Below are 27,014 nucleotides of genomic sequence, written 5' to 3' on the forward strand. Positions count from 1 at the left end.
TGTGTATAAGAGACAGGAGAGAGAGAGAGAGAGAGAGAGAGAGAGAGAGAGAGAGAGAGAGAGAGAAAGAAAGAAAGAAAGAGAGAGAACTTAAAATATTTTATAAATTGGTTGAATTAAAAGTTTCTGTGAAGATTTATGCACATTTTAGCTTGCTAATCTTGTCCACATTGCAAAATGAGAAATCTAAAATATACATTTTTACTTCAATTTTCTTGCTTCTTCCTCCTCTTCCTCACCCTACTCTACATTTCCTGATTAGATATATAATGGGGAATAACCAGGATTGTTGCCTTAAATATTATTTTGTGGGCTCAGTGGGTGTAAGGAATGACAGAAGACAGGAACAAACAAGGTAGGGAGACCTGGTTTAACTGCTAAGGAGGTATCTGTTAACAGAAGTGGCAGTTAGGCCCTAACTGTCACTCTGGACCTTCTAGGCAAGGGGCCTATGGAGACTAGCAGGCAAAAGGCAAGAGTTTATAACAATTTTAATTAAGGAAACAGTAGTAAAGGATGGGAATAGGGGTTTCTACACTCTCAGACTAAGGGCAAACCACAGGGACAGGGGAGGGACTTAACTACTCTCATCCAAGACCTATGCCAGGCAGGACTCAGAGAATACCAGGACTGGAGAGGGAATCCTCACAGCAGAGTCCAGAGATGTTATCAGAATGCCAGGAGCCAACTCCTCCAGAACTGATGATCCAAAGTAGCCCAGTAGGGAGAGGAAGACTGCAAGCTGTCCACCAGATCGCAGGTCACTTCCCTACTCAGTGCTGTCTTGCAGGATTGATGTCTTCTGCTTCCAACCTTCACTGCTCTCCAAGATCCCAGGGAATGAGGGTACAGCTCCACTAGCTCTGAGGTCTCCCAGGGACAGTTACAGCTTGTCCTAACCACCATGGAGTCTGTCTCAGAGAGCAAAGCAAAACACTTCCTGCTTCCCCATTCCATGTGGAATTCTCCAGCCCTTCCTGTTAGGTCTCTTAAATGATAACTTAATGATCTTCCTCATAAAAGATACTACAATTAAGTTAATCAGATGACTAATGAATCTGTAACATTAAGAGGTAGGACCAGATGATCTCCAGTATCCCATCAAGCACAAAATCCATGGTCCTATGTGCTCTCTGACTCTAAGGATCCTGGGGAGGAGTATATGGTAACTGGATATATGTCTTTCTGGCCTTCCTTCTCATCTTCATTTCTTTGTGGAGAGTTGGGGAATGGGAGAGAAGACAGAGGAATATGCACTCATGACTTTGTCCTGTCTTCTGCTAACTCCTTTGCAGAAGGAATTAGAAAAGTAGAAGTTTGGGATGTCTAAGATTGGACCTACACACACATACACACATAGATAGAAGCAAAACACTGGACAAAACAGCAAGGGTTGCTTCCTGCTTGAACATAACCATTTAACTGATTTCTCCCTAACTGACTCATCTCTAAGACAGGAAGAATAGGATCTCCTCCCTGCACATAAAATGTAACCACCATTACCAGCATTTGCCAAAAATTTGACTTCTGAAAAGGTGTAATGATTTCCCATTTAGAAGAAATAAGAAGAGTAAGCCTTCAGGGGATTTGACTTCTAGAATATGACTGGAATGTTGTCCCACCTGACTGGGGTGGGAGCACTAGCTCCTGTAGACAAGTCACTGACAGCCACCTAAGTAATCACTTAGTGGTTTAAGGTTTGGTACTTTAAGGTTAGCTAGACCATAAGGCTCCATAGGTACAAGGCAGGAAGTGTGTCCTGTGTAAACTTTGTACCTTCCTCCTCCACCAGTGAATTACATGGAATAGAAGAATCTCAGAGTTGAAAGGCTCCTGAGATGCCATCTAGTCCAACCTGTACTTGAATAGAATTCCCCTTTCTAATATTTCCAACATGTGCTCCAGCCTTTATATGATGACTTCACTGTCTCTCAAGACAATCCATTTCCTTTTGGGGGAATTTGTATTTTTTTTGAAAGTTTCTTTCATAATATGTTCAAGGTACTTATACATTTTTGTTCAGTTGAATTTCAAATGTTTTCCTCATGATAACTCTGGAAGGTAGTTATAAGAAGGGATATTACCTCCATTTTAGGGATGAGGAAACTGAAGTGTAGAGGGGTTAAACAACTTTCATATGTAACCTTTCTTTGGGGGTATAACCTCAGCTATTATATTTCTTAGGGCCACAGATCTAGAACTGGCAGGAGCCTCAGATATGCCATAATCACACAGTTAGTAAATGTCTGGGATTTGAATTTAGGTTTATCTTCCATTTTCTTACCATAATTCCTTTCTTCCAAAGGTGAGTTGGGAGGTAAGCATGCCAGTTAAGTTCTACTCACTCCATCCAATGGTAGGACTTTATCCCTAAATCTCTTCTCCCCAAAGTCCTGTGATACCTATAGCCACATAGCTTATAGGTTGAGGACTTTCTGATGTACACTGAGAAGAAATGGGACTACTTGCCAATTCTAAACAATTAGATTATACTTCCGGAAGGAAGTGACATCTGTTCAGTTCTTTTTTTTTTTTTAAAACCCTTAACTTCTGTGTATTGGCTTCTAGGTGGAAGAGTGGTAAGGGTGGGAAATGGGGGTCAAGTGACTTGCCCAGGGTCACACAGCTGGGAAGTGCCTGAGGCCAGATTTGAACCTAGGACCTCCCATCTCTTGGCCTGACTTTAAATCCACTGAGCTACCCAGCTGCTCCTATCTAGTTCAGTTCTAAGGCTATTAGAAGGATATTATGAATCTTATAGGTTGAAAAAATGACACTGGCCCAAGTTCTAAAATACAAAGGCATAGAACCTTGGGAGAAGCACTAAGATTCTCTTCTAGGTTCAGGAATTCTCTCTGTGTTCAGGAATGTGGCCAACCTATCCCGAAGTGCTGGGAAGGATCTAGGTCCTGGAATCTATACTATAAGAGCTATGCACTATGATGAAATAAATATATGTGATATTTTCTGGCTCAGAGAGTAAGGGGGGCCTCTCTTACATCCCTCAAATAAATAAGTACAAACTAGAACCTTGGAAGAAGTCTGGGGCATCCTTTAGACACCATAACATAGGCTGGTACACATCAGTCATTTTACTGGAGTAGGAGATGATGGCAGCAAACTAAATGGTCTGATCCAAATTGATAAGCATTTAAGTGCCAACTGTTCAGGGCACTGGGATGCAAAGACCAAATTGCTTCAAGGACATTCCCTGTCCTTAAGAGGATTATATTATTCTCAGCAGAGAGGAGGGAAATAGAAGGAAACAGGAATTTATTAAGCACCTACTATATGCTTAATACTGAATTAAGTGCTTAGGCACAGAGCTAAGCACTTTACAAGGATTATTTCATCTCAACAACCTCTCAACAACCAAGAGAAGCAGATACTATTGTTACCTCCATTTTATGATTGAGGAAAGTGTGGAAAGTGACTTGTCCAGGATAAGTTTCTGAAGCTAGGGATTTGAATTCAGGTTTATTATGGCGCCAGAGGCCAGTGCTCTATCCACTGAGTGCTCTATCCACTGAGCCACCTAGTTCAGTGCCACATAGGAAAGATGCAAGCCAAACAATTTATCCAAGGTCCATGAGTCCTATATCAGCCACAGGGTGGCACAACTGATTTAGTTGAAATAACATATTATCAGACAGGAATAGAAAAATGAGCAGGCCCTTGAAGAGACTGACTATTCTTAACTGAATGACATTCAGGAACATAAAACTCTGAGTCAAAGGACTTTATACCTCTTCCCAATAATCTCTATCTTGTTTGGCTAGTTGTCAATAAAGCTCTCCCAAATAGAACATAGTTAGAGGAGGGAAGAACTCTGGATTCGAAATCAGAAAACTGGCTTAGAATTCTATCTTTGCCACTTACCTACCATCTGTGAAGCAATCTTGGGCAAGTCATTTCCTCTCCTTTCCCCTCATTTACTTCTACTGTAGAATGAGTTGGTTAGACCACATGAGTTACCTCCATAGTCCTTCCTGTAATTGTTACCTCCATAGTCCTTCCTGTAATTCTGAAAAGCAGCCTGGTTTAGTGGGAAGGGCTTTGGACTGGGTATGCTGTCAGAGAAGCAAAGGAAGGATCTGGTCTTTTCTAGTCCCAGCAAAACTCATATCCTTGTTATGCCATTCCTTCTGTTTTACCTTCTGCATTTCCCTTCTTCTTCTCAGGGCCATCACCTTGCTATTGAATTTAACTGAACTGTTTGGCCAAACATGTATCCCAAATTTCTGGCTCAAATTTATTTTTGATTACTCTAGGTAGGTATGCTTCTTTTTAGATGCATGGAGGCAGGATTCTACCTCTTACATACTTAAATAAAGCAATAGACAAATCCCAAGAAAAAGCTAGCTCTTCCTTTGAAAATCTGCATGCCCACACTTCAGGAAGCAAAGTCCAGCCCCACTTGAGAGCAGATTTTCCAGAGTTCTAAAATAAAGCAACTTTTCAGTTCAGAATATGCTGAGTATTCAATCTCTTCTTATTGTAGTGGCAGATGAAAAGCCTAGTCCAATAAAATTCCTTCCTCTTTCTTCATTATCCTTCCTCTTCTCTCCCTTTTATTCCTCCCACACTCTCACATATTCCTACTCCCTCTCCTCTCTCTCATTCTTGCTTCCTTTTTCCTCCTCCCTAACCTTTTCCTTCTTCCTTTCTTTCTCCCTCCCTCCCAGTTTGCTATAATTGTAGTTTCTTTTTTCCACCCCCATAAAGTATTTAAGAAGCACTTAGAATTATCAGATTTTCAACCTGTCTATGGAGAGAAAACCTATTATCTGTTGAATCCAAGTCAGGCAACCAAATATCCTTCTAAATGTGTACATTTCAGAAAAACTTCTAACCATGGGCATCAGTAGGGAACATTCAAATACTTCCTGATTAAAACTAAATATCACTGAGGGAAGCTGGGTGGCTCAGTGGATTTGAGAGACAGGTCCAAAGATGGGAGGTCCAGGGTTCAAATCTGACCTCAGATACTTCCTAGCTATGTGACCTTGAGCAAGTACCCAGTATTGATTCTAAGACAAAAGGTAAGGGTTTCTAAAAAAAAGGAAATGTTATCAACAAACTGGCACTGGATCTTTCTCAGGGACCAGGCTAGACTGTCCAACTGTTATGACTTCCTTATGCCAGCTTCTACTTAAAATTCTATGTAAATCCAACTAAATTGATAGACCCAATCAATTATGATCAATTTTATTGTTCAGTCATTTTTTAGTTGTGTCTAACTGTTTGCAATCCCATTTGATGTGATATCGTATGATCCTATCCCAATCTCCCAATTGGGGATTTCTTGGCAAAGATACTGGAGTGGTTTGTCATTAAACTCTCCTGCTCATTTTATAGATGAGGAAACTGAGGCAAACAGGGTGAAGCAACTTTCCCAAGGTCACAAAGCTAGGAAGTGTCTGAGGTCATATTTGAACTCAGGGATGACTCCCAGCCCTACACTGTGCCACCTAGCTTCCCTTATGATCTGAGGTATAACAGAAGGTCAACAAATCCCTCTTTCAAAAAAAACAAAGGAAAAGAATGGAAAAGAAGTCTGTTCACTGACTTAAATGGTTCTCTTAATGGTACAGTCTGAAATTTTATCAACAAAAGTTTCATTTGAGTTTACAAGCAGTTGTTCATGGTGGGCACTGGTTTGATCAGATATGAAACATAGCTGTGTCTAGGCTTCCATGTCCTGGGTTTCTGAATGAACTCTACTTATACCTTTTCTTCCTGTCAGCTTCCCTACTTAGCAGAAGTCTCAGCAGCTTCTTGATTTCTTCTACAGTTTGGGAGTCAGAATAATAAAAATGAATGGAGGGGATTTCCCAGCTTTGTGAATCAGTAGGATAGAAGTGATCAAGAGAATGGAAATTCTAAGATAGTGTAGATCTGTAGAGGAGGCGAATGACTATCTCCCACCTAGAAATATAGGACAATTTTTTGAGCAACCGTTCAATGAAATCCCCAAACTAGGTGTTAGCACTGAGAAGTAGAAGGGAAAGGGAGGAGAAGAAAAAGGAATGAAGGAAGGAAGGAAGGAAGGATGGAAGGAAGGAAAGAAAGAAGAAGTAAATAAGTATCAACTTGGAAAAAGAGAACTACTAAAGTAGTCAGAAAAACCAAATCTTTAATCAGGAAAGAGTTTTGTTTTGTTTTTTAATTTTACAGCTCACAAAGTATCTTAGATTTATTAGTTCAGCAAAGTTGTGTATTGGGAAAACACCAGAGAACAGGGACCTAGGTTTAAGTCTTAGCTCCATTCAGTTAGTCAATAAACATTTATTAAGTGCCTACTGTGTGCCAGGCACCAAGGATACAAAAAGAGACAAAGTGAGCTGATCACCTCTCCCCCACTCCACTCACAACGCTAGAGTCAGAGTGATCATGGGGCAATTGCTAGGTTCTCAGGGGGCTGACTGAGGACACTACAGACTTATCCCACACAGTAGTGAGACTTGGGGCCCCAGGAGGCTGAGGAATATGGAGATAGGGCAGAGAGGGACTACACATAGCAGGTGTGGTGGAGGTTGAAAAGTGGCCTCAGGGCAAAAACTGCTCTATAGCTTCATACAAAGACCTGCCTAACCTCCTGACTCAGATTTCTGCCTGGGAAGGGAAGAAAGAACTAACACAGAAATGGCCACCAACACCCAGGAACTACAATCTGCAACCACCAAAAAAATAAGAAAAAATCTTGACCCTAGATAATTTCTATGGAGAAAAACTCCAGACTACAGAATAAATAGCAGATGATGACAAACAAGCAAATATATCCAAACCTTCCAAAAAATTTGGAAATTGATCACAAGCTCTTGAGAGAGCTCAGATTTGAGGTTATGAACCAAGTCAAAAAGATAGAAGAAACTTGGCAAGAAAAGAGGGAAATAGTTCAAAAAGAAAATAACAGACACAACTTCCCACTTGGAAAAAGAAGTCCTGAAATCAAATGAAATGATAAGCAAATTGAAAACCAGAAATGACCTGCTGGAAGCCATGAAAAGCAGGATAAACCAAACTGAAAAGGAAATTCAAAAGATAATAGCTGAAAACCAGTATTTACAAACTAGAATTTGGCAACTAGAAGCTAATGATCTCACAAGACAGCAAGAATTAATAAAGCAAAGTCAAAAGAATGACAAATTAGAAGGAAACATGCAATATTTCATTGAGAAGATGGTTGACTTGGAAAACAGGTCCAAGAGAGACAATTTGAAAATCATAGGCCTGGGGCAGCTGGGTAGCTCAGTGGATTGAGAGTCAGGCCTAGAGACAGGAGGTCCTAGGTTCAAATCTGGCCTCAGCCACTTCCCAGCTGTGTGATCCTGGGCAAGTCACTTGACCCCCATTGCCCACCCTTACCACTCTTCCACCTAGGAACCAATACACAGAAGTTAAGGGTTTAAAAATTTTTAAAAAAATTAAAAAAAAAGAAAATCATAGGCCTACATGAAAACCTGGAAATAAACAGAATTCTTGACATCATATTACAAGAAATTATAGAAGAAAACTGCCCTGAAATTCCTGAACAAGAGGGCAAAATAGACGTAGAAAGAATCCATATATCACCCTCTAGCTTAAATCCTCAAAAGACAACTCCCAGGAATGTAATTGTCAAATTCAAGAGCTTCCAAGCTAAGATGACAATATTGCAGGAATCCAGAAAGAGACAATTCAGATATCAAGGAGCATCAATCAGGATCATATAGGATCTGGCAGCTTCCACACTAAAGGACTGCAAGGCTTGGAATATTATATTCAGAAAGGCAAGAGAATTGGGTCTACAACCAAGGATCACCTACCCATCAAAACTGACTATATACTTCCAGAGGAAAGTTTGAGTATTTTACAAAATAGAAGATTTCCAAGAATTTGTAAAGAAAAGACCAGAACTAAACAGAAAATTTGATGTCCAAATATAAAATTCAAGAGAAATATGTAAAGGTAAACAAGAAAGAAGGGGGAAAACATTTTTAAGGGATTGAGTAAGACCAAATTGTTTATATTCCTATATGGAAAAATGATATTTGTTACTCTCAAAAACTGTATTAACTATCATAGTAGTTAGAAGAATTATTCATAGGTAGTCATTAGGGTACTAAGTGGTTTACGATGATATGTAAAGAAAGAAAGGAGGGGGGAAATAGAAGATGGCACCAAGAAAAACTTGAAGGAATAAGAAATATAGGATAAATTATACTACACAAAGAGGTGCATGGGAGTGGGAGGGGAAGAATACTATTATAAGAAGAAGAAAACAACTAAACCAACAGAAATCACATGATTATCTCAATAGATACAGTAAAAACCTTTGACAAAATATAACACTCAATCCTATTGAAAATACTAGAAAGCATAATAATAGAAGGTCTTTTTCTAAAAATAATAAACAGTATATATTTAAAACCATCAGCAAGCATCATCTGCAATGGAGATAAATTAGAAACCTTTCCAATAAGATCAAGAGTAACAAGGATGCCCATTATCACCTCTATTATTTAACATTGTGCTAGAAACACTAACAGTAGCAATTAGAGAAGAAAAAGAAATTGAAGGCATTAAAATAGGCAATGAGGAGACTAAGCTATCACTCTTTGCAGATGATATGATGGCCTCCTTGAAGAATCCTAAAGAATCAACTAAAAAGCTAGTGGAAATAATCAACAACTTTACCAAAGTTGCAGAATACAAAATAAACCCACATAAAATCATCAGCATTTTATATATTCCCAACACATCTTAGCAGCAAAAGTTAGAAAGGGAAAGACCATTTAAAATCACCCTAGATAATATAAAACATTTAGGAATCTATTTGCCAAGACAAACACAGAAACTATATGAACACAACTACAAAACACTTTCCACACAATTAAAACTAGATCAAAACAATTGGAAAAGCATTAATTGCTCATGAGTAGGACAAGCTAATATAATAAAAATGACAATCATATCCAAATGAATTTATTTATTCAATTCCATACCTATCAAACTACCAAGAAACTTTTTTACTGAATTAGAAAAAATTATAACAAAGTTCATTTGGAAGAACAAAAGATCAAGAATATCAAGGGAAATAATGAAAAAACAAAAGGTGAAGGTTGGGAGCTTAGAAGTACCAGATCTTAAACTGTACTATAAAGCAGTGGTCATCAAAACAATATGGTACTGGCTAAGAGACAGAAGAGAGGATCAGTGGGATAGACTTGGGGTAAATGACCTCAGCAAGACAGTATACAATAAACCCAAAGATCCAAGCTTTTAGAACAAAAACCCACTATTTGACAAAAACTGCTGGGAAATTTGGAAAACAGTATGGGAGAGATTAGGTTTAGATTAATATCTCATACCCTACACCAAGATAAATTCAGAATGTGTGAATGACTTAAATATAAAGAAAGAACACTATCCACATCCAGAGAAAGAACAGTAGGAGTAGAAACACAGAAGAAAAACAACTGCTTGATCACATGGTTTGATGGGAATATGAATGGGGATGCAGACTCTAAGCAATCATCCTAATGCAAATATCAATAATATGGAAATAGGTCTTGATCAATGACATATGTAAAATTCAGTGGAATTGTGTGTTGGCTATGGGAGGGGGGTTGGGAGGAGGTAAGGGAAAGAACATGAATCATGTAACCATGGAAAATGTTTCTTAATCAATGCAATTAAATTAAAAAAATATATTGTCTTCTCTTGTTAGTTAGGATTTTAATCTTTTTTTTATAATAGAAGTATTCTAAAAATAGATGATCATATTCTTTAGCTATATAGACATCTAGGTGGCACAATGGATAGAATGCAAGGTCTGGAATCAGGGAGATTCATCTTCCTAAATTTAAATCCAGCCTCAAACACTTACTAGTTATGTGACCCTGGACAAGTCACTTCACCCTGTTTACCTCAGTTTCCTCCACTGTAAAATAAATTGGAGAAGGAAATGATATACCACTCTAGTATCTCTGCCAAGTAAATCTCAAATAAGATCACAGAGAGTTGGACACAACTGAAAATGGCTGAACAACAACATTCTTTAGCACTAAATAGAGACATTACTTGTTCTCTAAGAATGATGGGGACCTGGCTATGTAGGGCCAGGATTTGACCATTTCCTAATGATGCCTTTTGCATAATTTGTTGAATTGTGTTTAGTTAAGTAGAAGCCCAGAGGATAGGGAACATCAAGGGAGAAAGTGAAATCTAAAAAGGCTGCTAAAGTAGATATTTGAATCTATTGAAAGAATAATTCAATACAGAGCTGGATGGAAGCCACATAGCAAAGGTCTGAGGGGTGTATTAATATAAGGAAATAGAATTGTCAGTGAGTATAGATTATTTGTCCAAAATAATTGGCAGAGAAAGGAAGAAAAGAGACATTTATAGACATACAGCCTATATGCTGTTTCGCTTTGCTTGACTATACTTAGTGATTAGATGAAAAGATATTTCTTTCAGAGCATGGGAATAAATGGTTAAAAAGAAGAATACAAAAAAAAAACCCACAAAATAAGAAACGAGCATTTTTGGGAAGCTGCATGGTTCAATGCAAAGAACATTGGCCCTGGAGTCTGAGGACCTGGGTTCAGATGTTACTTCTGATACTAAAACTAGGGTTTCAGTTTCTTCATTTGTAAAGTGAGGAGGTTGGACTGAGGGGTTTCTCTTGTCCCTTCTGAAATCTCTAAATATATTATTCTCTGTTCTTATCAAGACATTTTTAAAAATCACATAGAGAAGACAACAGGAAAAAGTTTAGAAAGGGACACAAGCAGGCAACATAGGTTTGTTATTATTGTAAAAAATTCAAAAAGTTAAAATAATTTAAAAATTCATATACTTTGAAAAGCTTTAATAACAGAAGGTCACAGTTTCATATGTTAACCTCCCTTTCTGTTCCTTGTTCCTTAGAATGTTAGCATTTATTTACGTTGGTTAAGTTCATAATAAAAATACTTTTTAAAAGGAAAGAAGCGATAACTGAGTAACTTGAGGAAGAAGCAGATAACTCAAATGGTCTTTTTTTTCTTCTTCAATCCCAAACAACTCCAGTTTTGTTAGGAATGCCTAAGTAGTTATTCCTCCTCATCATTTTGTTGTTCAGTTGTTTCAGTCACTTTGTGATATTTTGTGACCCCATTTGGGTTTTTCTTGACAAAGATAATGGCGTGGTTTGCCATTTCCTTCTCCAGCTTATTTTACTGATGATGAAACTGAGGCAAACAGGGTTAAATGACTTGCCCAGGGTCACACAGGTAGTAAGTGTCTGAGACCAGATTTGTGCTCAAGTCTACCTGACTCTAGACCCGGTGGTCTATCCACTGAGCCACCTAGCTACTTTCCTTATTATACTAGACTCCTTTCTGAAGCAACCCTATCCTGCAGCTCCCCTCATTGGACACTGACTCCCTTGCTTTAGCCAACATGAGCAATGAGGTAGAGCAGGAGTCAGCTGTTATGGCCCATGACCCATGTACCCCTTTTATATCTAGTCAAACCTACATTTGAACAAGACTTCTCTCTAAAAAATCTCCAGAAATAGTTATCTGGTCTCTGCCTAATGATATCCATGGATGAAGAACCCACTGCCTCCAGAGACATTCCCTGGATGGTTCTCATTATTAGAAAATGTTTGTTTATATCAAACAGAAACCTAGCTCTATGACTTCCTCTCATTGCTCCTGGTAACATTGCTCCTGGTAGGGAATAAGTATAATTCCACTTTTTAAATAATAACCCTTCTTCATATGCCATCTTTTCTGGGGTGGATGTTCCAAAAGCAACATTTTTTAATCCTTATCCTCTGTCTTAGAAGCAATGTTAAATATCTGTTCTAAGGCAGAAGATCAATAAGGGCTAAGCAATTGGGGTTAAGTGGATTGCCCAAGGTCACTCAGTTAAAAAGCATCTGAAACCAGATTTGAACCCAGGATCTCTATCTCCAGGTCTGACTCTTTAGCCATTGAGTCACCTTAGTGCTCCCCAAAAATCACTTTTAGGCTTGCTTTAAAAGTGCACTAAGACTTTTGGGACTGCCTGTACATATATGTTAGTTGGTACCTTTGAGCTTTCCTCTCAGGATTCAGAGATATTAATAATCCATCTTTGGTCACAGTCACAGCACATAGGCTCTGCCCAAAATTAAAATATTTCATTTGAAAGTGGGATCAGGTTAAAAGCACAGGTTGGGCACAAAGAGTGGGATTGGGGGATGATGATACCCAGGCAGCTAAAGGTCGGGGCATTTCATTGTTTTGATGCCTACGACTCTTGCATGTGACCAGATGCCAAAAACTGTTTGAATCCAAAGCTTTTTCTTTGTAAAATCTGGCAGCACAATAGCTGTCTGGCTGCAAGGAACATTTTATTTTGGGCTTTCTTTGCACAATAGTAAAAGCAAATAATAAATCACTTTTGTTCCTCCCTTTGAATCTAGGATTTTTTAAAAAAAATTCTGTCCTTGAACAAATACATCCCTTTTATTTCTTTCTCTGTCTTTAAACTTCAAAAGGATTCATTTTACCACGTGTTAAAATTTTATTTCGTCTTCAATCAGAAATTCCATCCATCCTGATCCAAGTTGACATTGTTTTATTTGTTCCTATATCCTTTAATTTTAATTAAAAAAAAAACCCTTACCTTCCATCTTAGAATTGACATTATCAGTTCTAAGGCAGAAGAGCAGTAATGACTAGACAACTGGGGTTAAGTGACTTGCCCAGGGTCACACAGCTAGTAAGTATCTGAGGCCAGATTTGAACCTGGGTTCTCCTGACTCCAGGTCTGGTTCTCTAACCACTTAGCCATTCGTATGTCCTTTAACAACAGAGCACCTACCATCTCTCTGGAGCCATTGTCAAAGAAAACGGATATTTCTACTTGTTTAGAAGCAAATTTGCCTTCTTAGGAGCTTTGCTAAGGGAGGTTGGGAGGGGGGATATGATTTCCATACCTGTGCGTAGTTAATTGGCTAATTCTTCCTCCCCCCCCCCAACATCCTGAGTGTTATTTCCTATTAATGACACAGATGATACTGATTTGGGACTTTAAAACTTTGGAGTCTTATATGGAATAGGAATTTCATTCATCTTTGTTGAGTTGATTTGGTGGTTAAAAAGTGTATTTGTTAAAATAGTTTTCACTCCTTCATGACACAGAGGTCCTGAGTACATGTGTGTGTGGGGGAATCTCACTGTTCTGGTTTATCTCCCCTACCAAAAGACATTTAGAATGTTCAATTATTTGAATGCTACCCGGTATGTGTAATAGTGTGAACTGAATTTGCAAAGGCATGCAGGCAGCTGGGGTTGGAAGGGACCCTGAAACAGCCCAGCAGAAGGTTGCCCATTCAGAATTCCGTTTGGGAGGGGCCAATAACAAGAGCAGTTTGGAAGAGGCTTCTCAATGGTCACTTCACTCCTGACCAGATGGGGACCCTGGGGGGGGGGGTTGGTTCTTTGGTTGGGAGGTTTTGATTGTGGGGTAGATCTTGAGTGAATTGGGTTCATCTGTACTTTTAAGTTGACTATTGGGAGATCTTGTGAACAAAGAAGACATTGAACAGCAATTCTCCAATTGGGCTTAGAGTCTGAATTCCTGGGGGTAGCCTTGAATGAGGGGGGGGGTCCCTTCCCTGACCCTGCCTGAATCCATTGATCCTGTTACTCCCCTTTGATATTAGTTTAGAAATATTTGATAGGAGATTGTAGAGGGAAGAGAGAGTTAGCTACTGTGACCAAGCCTCAGAAGTCCAGAGCTGCTCTCTTTGAGAGAAGACATAGCTGATAGTGAAGTTTATCCTTTCCCTCCTTCCTTGATTTCCCTATACCTTTTCCCCTGTACCCTGAATTTAATTTATCCTTTAATAAACACCTGCTAGTTTGATACTTAGAGTCTGGAACAGTTATATTGAGGGGGGAAGTGACTGATCTTGTTTGTGGCTGAGGGGAAGACCATTACCTGACTCCATCTTGAGGGATAAAGCTATTTGTGCTTAGGATTTGGGGGAGGCTTGTCTCAGCAGAGCTGGCTCTGAGGGTGGGATCCAACCCATTGAGGTCACAACTGAACCCCAACACTTTCCTTCAGCATCCCCACTATAGCTTTGCCAGTTGGGAACCTTTTTGAGTTTATTCCATCATTAGGTCTTCCCTGTGGTGGGGATGAATAATTAGCTTATCTGGCCCATTGAAAGCTAACAATGGGGGAGTCTAGATACCAAACCCCTCCATCAAATACTCACCCCATACATTTGTGGCGAGCCAGCCAGGAGTTGAGACTCTCCCAGCCAATTGGAGAATTGCTGTTCAATGTCTTCAAAGTCTTCTTTGTTGGTATTTGTGATCTCCCAATAGTCACACACAAAAGTATAGAGGAACCCAATTCACTCAGGATCTACCCCACAATCAAAACCTCCCAACCAAAGAACCAACCCCCCCCCCCCCCCCCCGGGTCCCCATCTGGTCAGGAGTGAAGTGACAGTTGAGAAGCCTCTTTCAAACTCCTCTTGCTCTTGGCCCCTCCCAAACGGAATTCTGAATGGGCAACCTTCTGCTGGGCTGTTTCAGGGTCCATTCCAACCCCAGCTGCTTGCTTGCCTTTGCAAAATTCAGTTCTCACTGTTACATATGTTTTCACCCATTCCATCTCTAGATACATTGTTCAGACAGTCAATAAGCATTCATTAGGCAGCTAGACAGCCTGGAGTCAGGAAGACCCATCTTCCTGAGTCAAATCTGACCTCAGACATTTACTAGCTGTATGACTCTGACAGTCGCTTAACCCTGTTTACCTCAGTTTCCTCATCTGTAATATGGGAACATACCAGGGAAAGAAATGGCAAACTACTCCTGTATCTTTGCCAAGAAAACTCCAAAACACAAAGAGTTGGACAAGACTTAACAACCGTAACTTGACAGACACTGGGCTAAGCACTGGGGTTGTGGGAAAAAAAAAAAAAGGTAAAAGACAGCTCCTACCCTCAAGGAGTTCATAATCTAACATTGTTATCTATGATGATAGATAGAACAATGAGCCCTTCTACTTCAATGTGGTCACCTTGCTAGTTTTTTCTGTTACCTATTGCCCCATAGTCTCCAGTGCCTTGCTTTCCTCTATTCCCACTCTCACATCTGTCTCTATCTTGTTTCCCTACTTGTGAAACATCTCCTTAATAATCCTTAATGCTTGGCCTCTTGGACAGCAATCTTGGCCATCTCTTACATGGCCTGAAGCAATGCAGGATGGGCTCTGCAGGGAGTCCAAGTTTTCCTTCATGAAATCTTCTGAAGACTAGAATCCTGATACATTTGCCATGGCATATAGCACTGTGACTGGGCTCTGACCACTGAAGATGGCAATAACTGGATCAAGTACGATGAATCTTGATGAATGCTATGTTCTCCTATTAGCTCATTTGAGGTAAGAGCAATTAGTCCAACCAGAACAACTAGAGTTGATTTGTATCTGCATTTGCTACAGAGCTATCACTATTTCAAACTTTGCTTTTTTTTTTAAACTTGATTCCTAATCTACAACATGGTCATCATCTAGCATCATATTGGAAAATGTGATCCCAGCCTAATAGTACCACAAAAAATTATTGAATGTTTTGACAATATTTTTCAAATGTTCTTTAAGTTCATTTTAAATTCTGAACTTTTATACTACTTGCGTAAATAAAATAAAGTACATAATAAATTTCATGCATTACTACTACCTGGAGGTATGCCGCGACATTGATCAGAGTTCATAAGACTTTTCAAAGTTGCTTTTCTTTATAGTGTGGTTGACATATAAACTGTCAGAGTTCTTATCTTTTCATTTTGTATCAACTACGAGTTAGTCCCCAGAATTCTCTAAAATTATCTCCCATCATTTATTTTGTAAAAATTCTTACTATCCTATAACTTTAAGAAAATTGATTAGCAAATATTTTATTTTTCTTCCTTCTGCTCCTTCACTCAAAAGGGAAAAAATGAAAATAAAACCCTTGTCATAGTCAAACAAGACAAATTCCCAATTTGGACATATCAAAAAATGACAGAATGTGGATAGCACAAATCATCAGTAAGTCAACTGAAATTGTGATTAGATCAAGGTTGTTAAGCTTTTCAAAGTTACTTGTTTTTATATAGTATTTTACAATGTTATTATAGAAATTGTTTTCTTGTTCTGCTCACTTCACTCTCTGTTCATAATTCTCAGGATTCTCAGAAATATCTTATTTCTGTTAGCATTATAATATTCCATTATACTCATATGCCAAAATTTGTTTAGTTGTTGCATAATTGATAGGTCAGGAAGACTTGAGTTCAAATCTGGCCTCAAATACTAGCTGTGTAACCTCGGACAAGTCACTTAACCTCTGCTTTAATCCACTGAAGAAGGAAAATGACAAACCATTCTACTACCTTTGCCAAGAAAAGTCCATGGACAGTATGGTCCATGGGTCACAAAGAATTGGACACAAGTAAATAACTGAACAGCAATAAATTGATAGGTACTTCTTCCCTATATTCCAATTCTTTTCCATTCTCTTCCTTTTGATGCATTTCTATACCAAAATGTTTACATGTATGTATTCACTCTTCTTTTGTCTATTTTAGATAGGAGTAAGGTTCATCTGATGTCCTCTTCCCCAACATTTTCTTCTTTGCTTAAAAAAATATGGTATTCAAAAAGTTCAGTGATTCCTAAATTTTCTCTCCTTGACTTGTTTTCCAGGCCAGTTGTTCTTAATATCAGTCATACAATATTTTCTTCTTCTATTCCCCAATCTCATAATTCCAGTCTAATGTTTTTTGCTACCTCATGAAGTCATTCATTTCTGTTTGATCTATTCTGGTTTTAAGATAGTAATTTCTTGGATAAGGTTTACCCCCTTGGTCTTCTAAGCTACTTATTCTTCTGATTCTTTCCTAAAGAACTTTTATTTTATTAAAAAATCTTACTTTACTTCTGTTCTTGTGGAAAATCCATTTTTTTCTTTTATCTCTTATACTTCTTACAGAATTACTCTTTCCTTCCAAATTGAGTTTTTTTTTGGGGGGTGAGTATTTTGTTCTTTAGAGCTACAATAAATTTTTAATATTTTTTTTTGCTTTGTTTTATCCGAGTTTCCATATTTAGTTGTTGAATTAGGATTTGAACTAGAATTTAGATTCTACTCCTTAATGTACTTTTGGGCAGAGTGGTTGATGCTTCCTGGAATTCTTGAGTCACTGAGGTTATTGTGTTTTCACTGGCAAGGATCCACTGGATCTTTGAGGTTCAGAATACTGGTTGTTATAAGTTAAGTTTTGCAAGGATTTGCAAGAAGCCATGTCTTTGGGCAGGGTTGCCAGTTGGACACTTGGAATCTTGGGAGATTCCTGATGCCATGCCAGGATATGAGACCAATTGTCAGTTGAGCTGTGACCTATATAAGGGAGAGAGAAACTGAACCCACTGACTCGTTCTGGAGCTGGGGATCTAGGCTGGTTGGGGTCAAACCGTTCTCTCCTGGATTTATTAATCAATCCAAGAATCAACCAACATACCTGAAAGTTACAGGATTACTACTGAACTTTAGGGTCAATAATCAGCATTCATCAAATTACTACAGAAGATCTATCCATCTAATATCTTCAATCAAGCTGCAATATAATCCATTTATAGGCAGGCAGTGTCCACCAAAGCCAAATAGGTCAGTGGGCCTGGCTGGTCCAGTTCAGTTTTCAACATTCTGAAGGTGTTAGATTATATACTTTGAGCTAAGATTAGATTTCATTTAGGGATTCCTAAAACCCTCTTCCCTTCTCTCAGTTTCCCTTGTTATTTGATTACATCAAGTAAAATCTTTGTTATAAAACTCAAAGCAGCTACTGATCTTTTGTTGGTTGGCCTGGCAACAAGGTAGCTTCAAAGGAGTTCTAAGGGAATTTGAAGGGACAGAGTGGGATCCAGCTTTACTCTCTGAAGCTGTGATTAGTTACCATCATCAATTTTAGTAGCCAGATGCGTTACTGACCGTCATTAATACCCTAACAACACTGATATAGTTATCATCAGTTAACCATTGATTGATACCAGGAGGCTAGTCTTCCTGAGGAACCATACTGTGATTGAAGTTGAGGGAATTCCAAAGGAAGTTTAGTTATATCATCTGACTTCCTGTTGATACTAAAGGAAGGCTTAAAGCTCCTCTAACATCTGGGGCTTTTTGCTTTACTCTTCCAAGAAAATACATCAAATCTACTGAGTCCCTCAAAGATTATAACATTATTGAAGGCCTTCTGTGTCATCCTAGAATAGTGATGGGCAAACTACAGCCCACAGGCCAGATGCAGCCCCCTAAAATGTTCTATCTGGCTGCATGACATTATTCCTAATCTGACGAATATAATGAGTAGGATACAATACAATGAAACTTCGAAAGAGTTGCCTTAGAAACAGACAGACAGACAGATGAGCATTTCCTTTGCTTTGGCCCCCTCTTTAAAAAGTTTGTCCATCACTGTCCTAGAACAAAATTGTAGGGATCTCAGAGCACTTGGATACCTGGGATGTCTTGGTCTGCGTACTGCCAAACTGTACTGGCCACTGCCTTTCACACAATTTAGACAATAGATTTTCAACCACAATTGGGATTTCTGGCCATGTTGGGGCTTCTTGCTTTTTCTGACCATCATGATCAGGTACATAACAGGAAACTAAGGGATAAGAGAATAAAATGAATCAATAGGAGAATCAAGACAAAAAGCATATGTCTTTTCTCCAAAAAAAATTGCCTTGTTCCCATTGTAACACATCGGATTGGTTTGTCAGCTGTTATCTATTTCACCTTGTGCAATTCCATTTATCTCTCCAATCATCAGTGTCTTAATATGCAAAATTTTGGAGGATGCATTAGATGACCTCTAAGATCCTTTACATTTTATGATCCTATTTCATAGCAAGGCTATAATCTCTGCCCTTCCACAGAGATTACCTTTGGAGCATAATTGTTTATCCCTGAATCATCTACCTATCTAAGTACATTCAGGCCACTAACTTGTTGCAAAGGTCAAATTGAACATAACAGGAAGGGATAATAAGCACAAGAAAAATATGTGACAAACATAAGAAATTGGTAATTCATAAAAACTTGAGAAAACTTGTATGGACTAGTAAAGAATGAAGTACGCAGGTTCAGGAAAATAATTTACTCAAAGATGACAACCGTTTAAGTGGAAAAACAATAAAATAAAAATGAATGATGTACAATCATGGTGACCAAATTTTCTCCTAGAGAAAACATAAGAAAATGGGCCCTCTAACTTTCGCCACTAGTTGGGGGTAGGGGGAACCAAAGGTGTAGAATACTACATGAGTTGTAAATTGTGTTGATTGCTTTGCTGAATCATTTTTCTTCTTAAATCTTTGTTACAAGGGATGGATAAGTGGGGAGAAGGTATATTTGGAAATAAATGTACAATAACAATAAAAGACCAATTAAACTTAAAAAAGAAATGCAGTTAAAATAGTTATAACCTGACCTATTTAAACATACTAATGCCTGCTAGAAAATGAGAACTGTATAAGAACAGGTTTTAAACACAGATCACAACCATTTCCTAAAGAAGTTAAAATGATTGTAAATCATTTGGCATCAGAAAGAAAGCAAAATTGTCTATTAACTACCTCAGCCAGCAAACACTTGATCTCATCATAGATAGAGCAGCCATGACCAACATTACTTTGAAATATAAACTTTCAAACCTTGCAGAGAAAGATGATGGATGATATTCTATTAAATGACTTTCAATATATCCAAAACAAGAAAAAAAATCAACCTCCCATTCCCCCCCTGCTCTGAAAAGGCTCAATATATGAGGTCAGAATTCTCTTCATGATATGAATTGTCACAACCAATAATTATGCCCCACTCTGTAGGATGAGTCAGGAAATGCACTGGCTTCCCCCAGGGAGATGCCTGATGGTTAATACAACTCTTACAAAATCCAGTTACCTTTTCTAGAATAATTTTTCATATGAATGGCTTCCATCGTAAGCTTTCTCATTTCACCTATGTACACTGTGCCCCCATCCTGCCCTGAAGCTTTCTGTATTCTCCAAAGTGCTAAAGCCTTAGAATGGACTTGAACCCATATCTTGACCCCTGGGTGACATTGCTATTGCCACTTCATCAGTAGTGCTTTCTCAGGACTTCTAAAATGGAAACTCAAGAGCTGGCATCCCATCTGGTAACTGCCTTATATGATGCTGAAAAAAAAATCTTATCTTGCACTTAAAAATGCTTATCTTGCTATTTTTCACCAATTCACACATAGGCACTGAGTGTAATAGAAAGTGGAAATTCAATGGAATAAAATGAGTCAGTGGAAAAATTGAGACTAAAGTCCTCTAACTTCTTTCTGTGAATCGTATTTACATTCTGTCCTAGGGCCATATCAGAAGATGACTATGAGATTTTGAACTCCTCTCCAGTAAGGTGGCAGGGTCTCCTGCCCTCTGATATAAGAAGGAATTACTCAGGAGATGTTGTCTAAGACAAACCTTGTTCATGATTTCGTGATAAGAATTCATCACCATTTCAGCACTTGGGTATACTACCTGCCCCAAAGCCTTGTGGAAATTGCAGACTGATACTAGTCCCTTGAGACTTCTCTGGGGACACATACGTGATCAGTGTATCAGAGACAGAGGAGCTCCTGCAGCCTTACTGATCCTTCATGAAGAGGTCTCACCCTGCTCACTCTCTCTCTCTCCTAAGAGAAAAACCCTCTATTACAAGGCTTCTTTACATTTTTGTGTGTTATGGACCCCCTTTGATAGTCTAGTGAAGCCTTTGGGCCCTTATTCAGAAAAATGTTTTTAAATGTATAAAATAAAATATAACTTACATTGCTATGACTTTTAGGACACCCTGAATATTTGATTCCAAAGGAAATAATTTATATTAAGATAGCTATAAACTTGTCTCACAAATTCCAGCACGTGGGTCTGTATTGTCCAGAAATAAATCAAATCACGAAGTATAGTCTTTCCTGAATATTGTCTTCCTAAACAATATTATAAACTCTCCAAAGACAAGGGGTCTGTGGACTTTAGGCTAATTACTTGGATGTTCAAAAAATTCATGGACCATAAATTAAAAACCTCCGTTCGGTTGGTATAATGGAGAGAGTGCTAGACTAAGTGTCAGAAAGACCCAGGTTTGAATCCAGTCTCAGATGCTTAATAGCTTTAAGACTTTAAGCAAATCACTTAACATCTTTCTGCCTCAATTTCCTCATCTATAAAAGGGGATAAAAATAGCACCTATATCCCAGAGTTGTTGCGAGGATCAAATGAAATAATATTTAAGTGCACCAAAATTATGTCGTTTTCAAAATTTTTATCTCCAGAATATTTTATTATTTTGTATTTGTATATCAATAATAATAATAATTCTTGTTCTGTCATGTCCAAAATTTCATGAAGCTACGGAACATACAGTTCATTGGGTTTTCTTGGCAGGGATATTATGGTGGTTCATCATTTCCTTCTCCAGTGGATTAAGGAAAGCAGGATTAAGTGATTTACTCAGGGTCACACAGCTAGTAATAACCTGAGGCTAGATTTGAAATCAGCCAACATTTGAGTTCTATCCACCAAGACACCTAGCTACCTTCTAAAAACAGTGAGTATTTATTTGATATTTTAAAGTCTCAAATGCACTTTACATAGTGATATCATTTGGTCTTCACAACATCTCTGAGGAGGTGCTATTATCATCTTCATTTTATAGATGAGAAAACTGAGGCTGAAAGATGTCATGATCATACCTCTCTTGGGCAGGATTGGCACTTAATTTTAAAATTTTGCTTCATCTTGGTCAGTAAACTAAAAAGTTAGCAAACCCTTATCGTGGACATAGTGAGGAGCCAGGTAGCCTCAAAAATGTGAGTATGTAACCTAGTCATAGAATTTTGCCCTGGAAGAGATCTTGGAGGACCTCTAGTCTAATTCTGCCCCCCATTTTATAGATGATGAGATAAGATTTCAATGTCCAAGTAATTAGCCTAAGGTACACAGATCCCTTGTCTTTGAAGAGTTTATAATATTGTTTAAGAGGAAAATATATAGGAAAGACTATACTTTGTCATTTGATTTATTTCTGGACAATACAGACCCACGTGCTGGAGTTTGTGAGGCAATATTCACGTGTTAAGATGTTTGGTGAGCTGAAGATGACATGTGCCAGCTGAGAAAGATGTTCTTTAAATAAGGTGATAGCAGGAATCAGGAGGAGGAGCAGGGCAAGAGCCCAAAGAAAAGGGTGATAAGGAAAGGAAGAAAGCAGTAGTGATAAAAACAAGGGACAAAAAAATCATGCCAATGAGTCATCCTGATGCCAAAGTCAAATCCACCCCATTTAGAAATGTTCCCATAACTCCCCTCTCTTTTCCTGGTGGAATTTGAACTCCATATGTAGAAATGTAGCACCTGATTGGTTGTTTTTATCCCTTTAAGAATCATAAAACTCTTTCAGATTTTCTGTCTCTAGGAAATAGCCTTCCAAGTTTATAGTTAGCCCACTTTGAATAAAAAGAGAAAAAATCAAAAAAGAAAAGCTTTGTTGTGACTGATAGAAATCCCAGAAAAAATAGGCGGAATTTACAAATGGGGCAGATACATAACATGCTACCATTTCTACTTTGTCATTTTTCAGTTGTTGCAGTTACATCTGTCTCTTTGCGATCCTATTTAGTTTTTTTGTTTCAGCAAAGATACTGATTTGGTTTAAGATTTCCTTCTCCAGCTCATTTTATAGTAATGGAAGCAAACAGGGTTAAGTGACTTGTACAGGGTTACATAACTAGTAAGTATCTGAAGCCAGAGTTTAACTCAGGAAGATGATTCTTCCTTGTCTTCAGGCCCAGCTCTCTATCCATTGTGTCAACCAACTGCCCTATTTCTGCTTAGACCAGTGATGGGCAGATTTTTTAAAGAAGGTGCTAAAGGAAAGGAAATGCTCATCTGTTAGTCTGTTTCTAAGGCAACTCTTTCGAAGTATCATTGTATTGTATTCTATTCATTGTGTCCGTCAGATTAGGAATAATGTCAAAGCCAGATAGAACATTTCAGGGGGGCACATCTGGCCCACGGGCCATAGTTTCCCCATCACTGGCTTAGATTATTATAACTGAATTTTTAAGTTTTCATTTTTTAAAATAAAGAAACCATTATTTTCTCTTACTTCCACCTTCCCCTCAGCACCATTTGGAATAAAAAGGGAAAAAAACCCCAACCCTTTTTGACAAATATAGACAGTCAAGCAAAATCCTCCAGTGGCCATGTTAAAAAAAATACATGCCTTATTTTTATTTTAAAATTTATGTCATATTGAGTTTAACACATGGTCTGGTAGGAGGTGTTGTTTCATCTCAGTCTTCTGGGTTCAAGGTTGCCCCTGGATGCAAGACCAAGCAGGCAGTCTCACCTTATCTGCTGACCTGTGGAAGTTGCATCTCAGAGGGTACTGGAATTGGCCTCCAGAGGCCCCAAGGTGCAAGTATGTTGGATATGACCTCAGTTCCAGAGACCCTTTCCTTCTGCCTCCCACAATTGGGGGTTGTCAGAGCAGACACCAGAGTCTACAGAATCCAAGCCCTGAAAAAAGGATCTTTAGCCTCATTGCTGACCAGGGAAAGACAGTAGGGCCTAGAGGAATGGACTAGACATCTGCTCTAACCCAGACTGAAGGATTAGGAGAGGAGAAGGAAGAAATGTGCATGGGTAAGTATAGTTTCTAAGAGACTAAGGCCCCCTTGGCTGTAGTCACCCCAGGAGAGTAGAGACCCTAGTTGCTGCCACAGTGAGATGGGTTGTCTGCCTGCAATGGTAGAATTGCCCAAAGGCTCTAGTTTGAGCACTTGAGATCAATTATTCACTGGGGTTTGATCTGGAGACTGGGGATTACATCTGACTCTAGATTATAGAAATCAAAATAACTGAATAACAAACTCAAAAAATCCTGAACCCTGAGGCACTCTTCCCCCAATACCCTAGGAACACTGGGACTCCAGCATAAAGCTAATAATTCAGTCTATTAAGGTCTTATAATTTTTTTAAAAAATGAACAACCAAAGGAGAAAGAACCCAACTGTTGACAGCTATTATGGGGACAGAGAAGACCTGAGTTCAAACTCAGAGGACAGTAAAGCTAACAAGTTCCTAAGATAAGAAATAATCAAACTAAATCAAAAGAATGAAATAATAGGAGAGAATATTTAACATCTTATCAAAGATACAAATTCCCTGGAAAATAGATAAAGGAGAGATGATATAAGAACATCTGGACCCCTGGAAAGTTATGATCAGAAGAAAAGAATTTAGACACCATATTCCAAGAAATCATCAAGGAAAACTGCTCAGAGATTTTAGAATCAGGAGGTAAAATAGAAATTGAAAGAATCCACTGATTATCACCTCTAAGAGACTCAAAGATGAAATCATACAGGAACATCATTGCTAAATTCTATAGGTCCCAGGTTATGGAGAAAATATTACAAGCAGTAAGAAAAAGAAGGATTCAAATTCTATGGAGCTACTGTCAGAATAACACAAGATTTAGCAGCCTCAACCTTTGTAATGCAGGATTGCTGCAAGAATCTCTTACATTTGCAAAATCACCAGAAGCAATCTTGGCAGTTAGGGAAACAGAATGTTGACCCAGCCCTGGTCTCACAGTCAAACCATTGGAGCTGACACTATAAATATCCCTGGAGTACCAACTGTGGGGTTCTGATTTCCTTGACCTGACCCAGACATCCAGCTATCCCCTTGGACTCCCCTTGGGCCCCGGGAGGAAGGGAGGTGGAATGTGGGAAATTAGCTTACTTAGGCAGGCAGGGACACCCCTAAACCAAACCCTCATTTGTTAACCTGCTAGACCACTCTACATCAGGGCAGTGGAATTTATCCATGGCTGAGGGGCTGGTTCCCTCAGCCTGACCCTACCTTCTGAGACCCTCTGCCAGCACTGGCTTTCACCCTTAGCAACAGTATCCCAGACCTTAACCCTCTTCCATCAGCTTGCCCTTGCATTTAATAAACCCCTTGGCCTTTATTCAAAGAGCTTCAGTTGATACATTTATACCATCAACTAGGGCCAGGGCTGAAGAGGGAAAGATAGCTATCCCTAGTTTCCTGAGGGGCTAGACCAGGCATCCATCTTGCTCAGGAAGTAAACTAGGTTCACTTCCTCTTGGTTTCAGTTTCTCACTGGCAGGGAGGGGTTCCTCACTCCTCACCTCAAGGGAGCTTACAGACAACAGGGAGACTGACTGAAACATCTCAGCCCAGGCTCACATACTTTGGCTGTCCCAAGTCAATTTATACTGGAGTTATAGTCTCCCTGCTAAGAAGACTCAGCTGGTACTACCCTGCCCTCTAATATAAGCCTCTATAGTCTATTATTTCTTGATTACACCTTAAAAGAATAAAGGGCATGGAACACAATATTTCAAAGAGTAAAAAAACTGGTTTTACAACCAAGAATAACATACTCAGTATAAGTCGAACAAAATTATAAAAGGTAAAAAAAAATGACATTTAATGAACTAAAGGAGTTTCAACTATTCCTGAGGAAAATACCAATACTCAGCAGAAAATCTGATCCATAAGAAATACATAAAAGTAATTGTGAAAAACCAATCATAAATGACTCAAAAGGTCAAATTATTTAATTCTGATATGGGAAAATTTCATCTATAACCCTTAAGAATGAAATCATTACCAGAGCACTTTGAAAGGCACTTATAGATAAAAGTCTTGAGATTGAGGTGAATATAATGGAATGAGATAAAACAATAATAAAATAGATCAGGAATAGATGAAATGGATCAGTTATCTCATATTAAAGAGGAATTAGTGGAAGAACTGACACAGAGAAGGGGAAGAAGGGATGGTAGTACTAGAACACTACTCTCATCAGATCCGGGTTAAAGAGAACAACATATATAACTAGAAGAGTAAAAGTCTTCCTAACATATAGAGAAACAGTAGGGGAAGAAAATGGGATAAGGGAAGGACTTTTGGAAAGGCGGATAGATTAGCAACTAAAAAGAGAGAAAGGAGGGATCTTTAGGAAGGTGGGACAATTTGGAACCAGGAGTGCAAAGGGAGAGGAGAAGGGAAGATTCCTAAGAAAGAATATGAATTGGAGAAATAGTGGACAGAAGAAGGTATATGGCAAAAATAAAGGAATAGAAGGACAAATAATGTGGGAAAACAGAATGGAGGGAAATGCACAACTAGTTATTTAATGGCTTTGAATGTGAATGGGATGAATTCATCCATAAAATGAAAACAAATAGCAGAATGGATCAAAACCCAAACCCAACAATATGCTATTTATAACAAATACACTTTAAAATGAGTCACACAAAGTAAAAATAAAGGGCCAGAGCAGAATATACTATGCCTCAGATGATCCAAAAAAAAAAGGCAGGAGTAGCAATCATGATCTCTGATAAAGCTGAAGCTAAAATAGATATAATCAAAAGAGATAAATAGGGAAACTACATTTTGTGAAAAGGTAACATAGATGATGAGTATTATCAATATTAAACCCATATGCCACAAATGTCAGAGCATTCCAATTTTTAAAGGAAAAACTAAATGAGTTACAGATGGAAATATATAACAAAACAATAATAGTCTAGGATTTAATTTTCCCTTCTCAGAACTACATAAATCAAAGAAAAAAATAAGAAAGAAATCAAGAAGATGACTAGAATCTTAGATAAGTTAAATATGATATATATCTGGAGGCAATTGAATGGGAAACAGTATACATTCTCTTCGGCTATACATGTACCTTTATAGAAATTGATCACAAATTAGGGTACAAAAACATTATAGTTAAATGTGTAAAAGCAGAAATATTAAATACATCCTTTCCAGATCATAATACAATAAAAATTCTATATGATAAAGGAGCATGGAAACAAAAAGTAAAAACTTATTGGAGACTAAAT

At 38.3% G+C, this 27,014-nt stretch overlaps 1 protein-coding gene across 1 annotated transcript in view; it reads left to right on the forward strand.

Annotated features, from left to right (window-relative positions):
• The first annotated feature begins 15,382 nt into the window (after positions 1-15,382).
• SLC15A1 (solute carrier family 15 member 1) overlaps positions 15,383-27,014 on the forward strand; it is a 102,241-nt gene continuing 90,609 nt past the window's right edge. The window contains exon 1 of the mRNA XM_044669346.1: positions 15,383-15,426. Coding sequence (XP_044525281.1) covers positions 15,383-15,426 — 44 coding nt within the window. The remainder of the gene's footprint in view (positions 15,427-27,014) is intronic.

The sequence above is a fragment of the Gracilinanus agilis genome, chromosome 3 (assembly GCF_016433145.1).
Source record: "Gracilinanus agilis isolate LMUSP501 chromosome 3, AgileGrace, whole genome shotgun sequence".
In the NCBI taxonomy this organism is placed as follows: Eukaryota; Metazoa; Chordata; class Mammalia; order Didelphimorphia; family Didelphidae; genus Gracilinanus; species Gracilinanus agilis.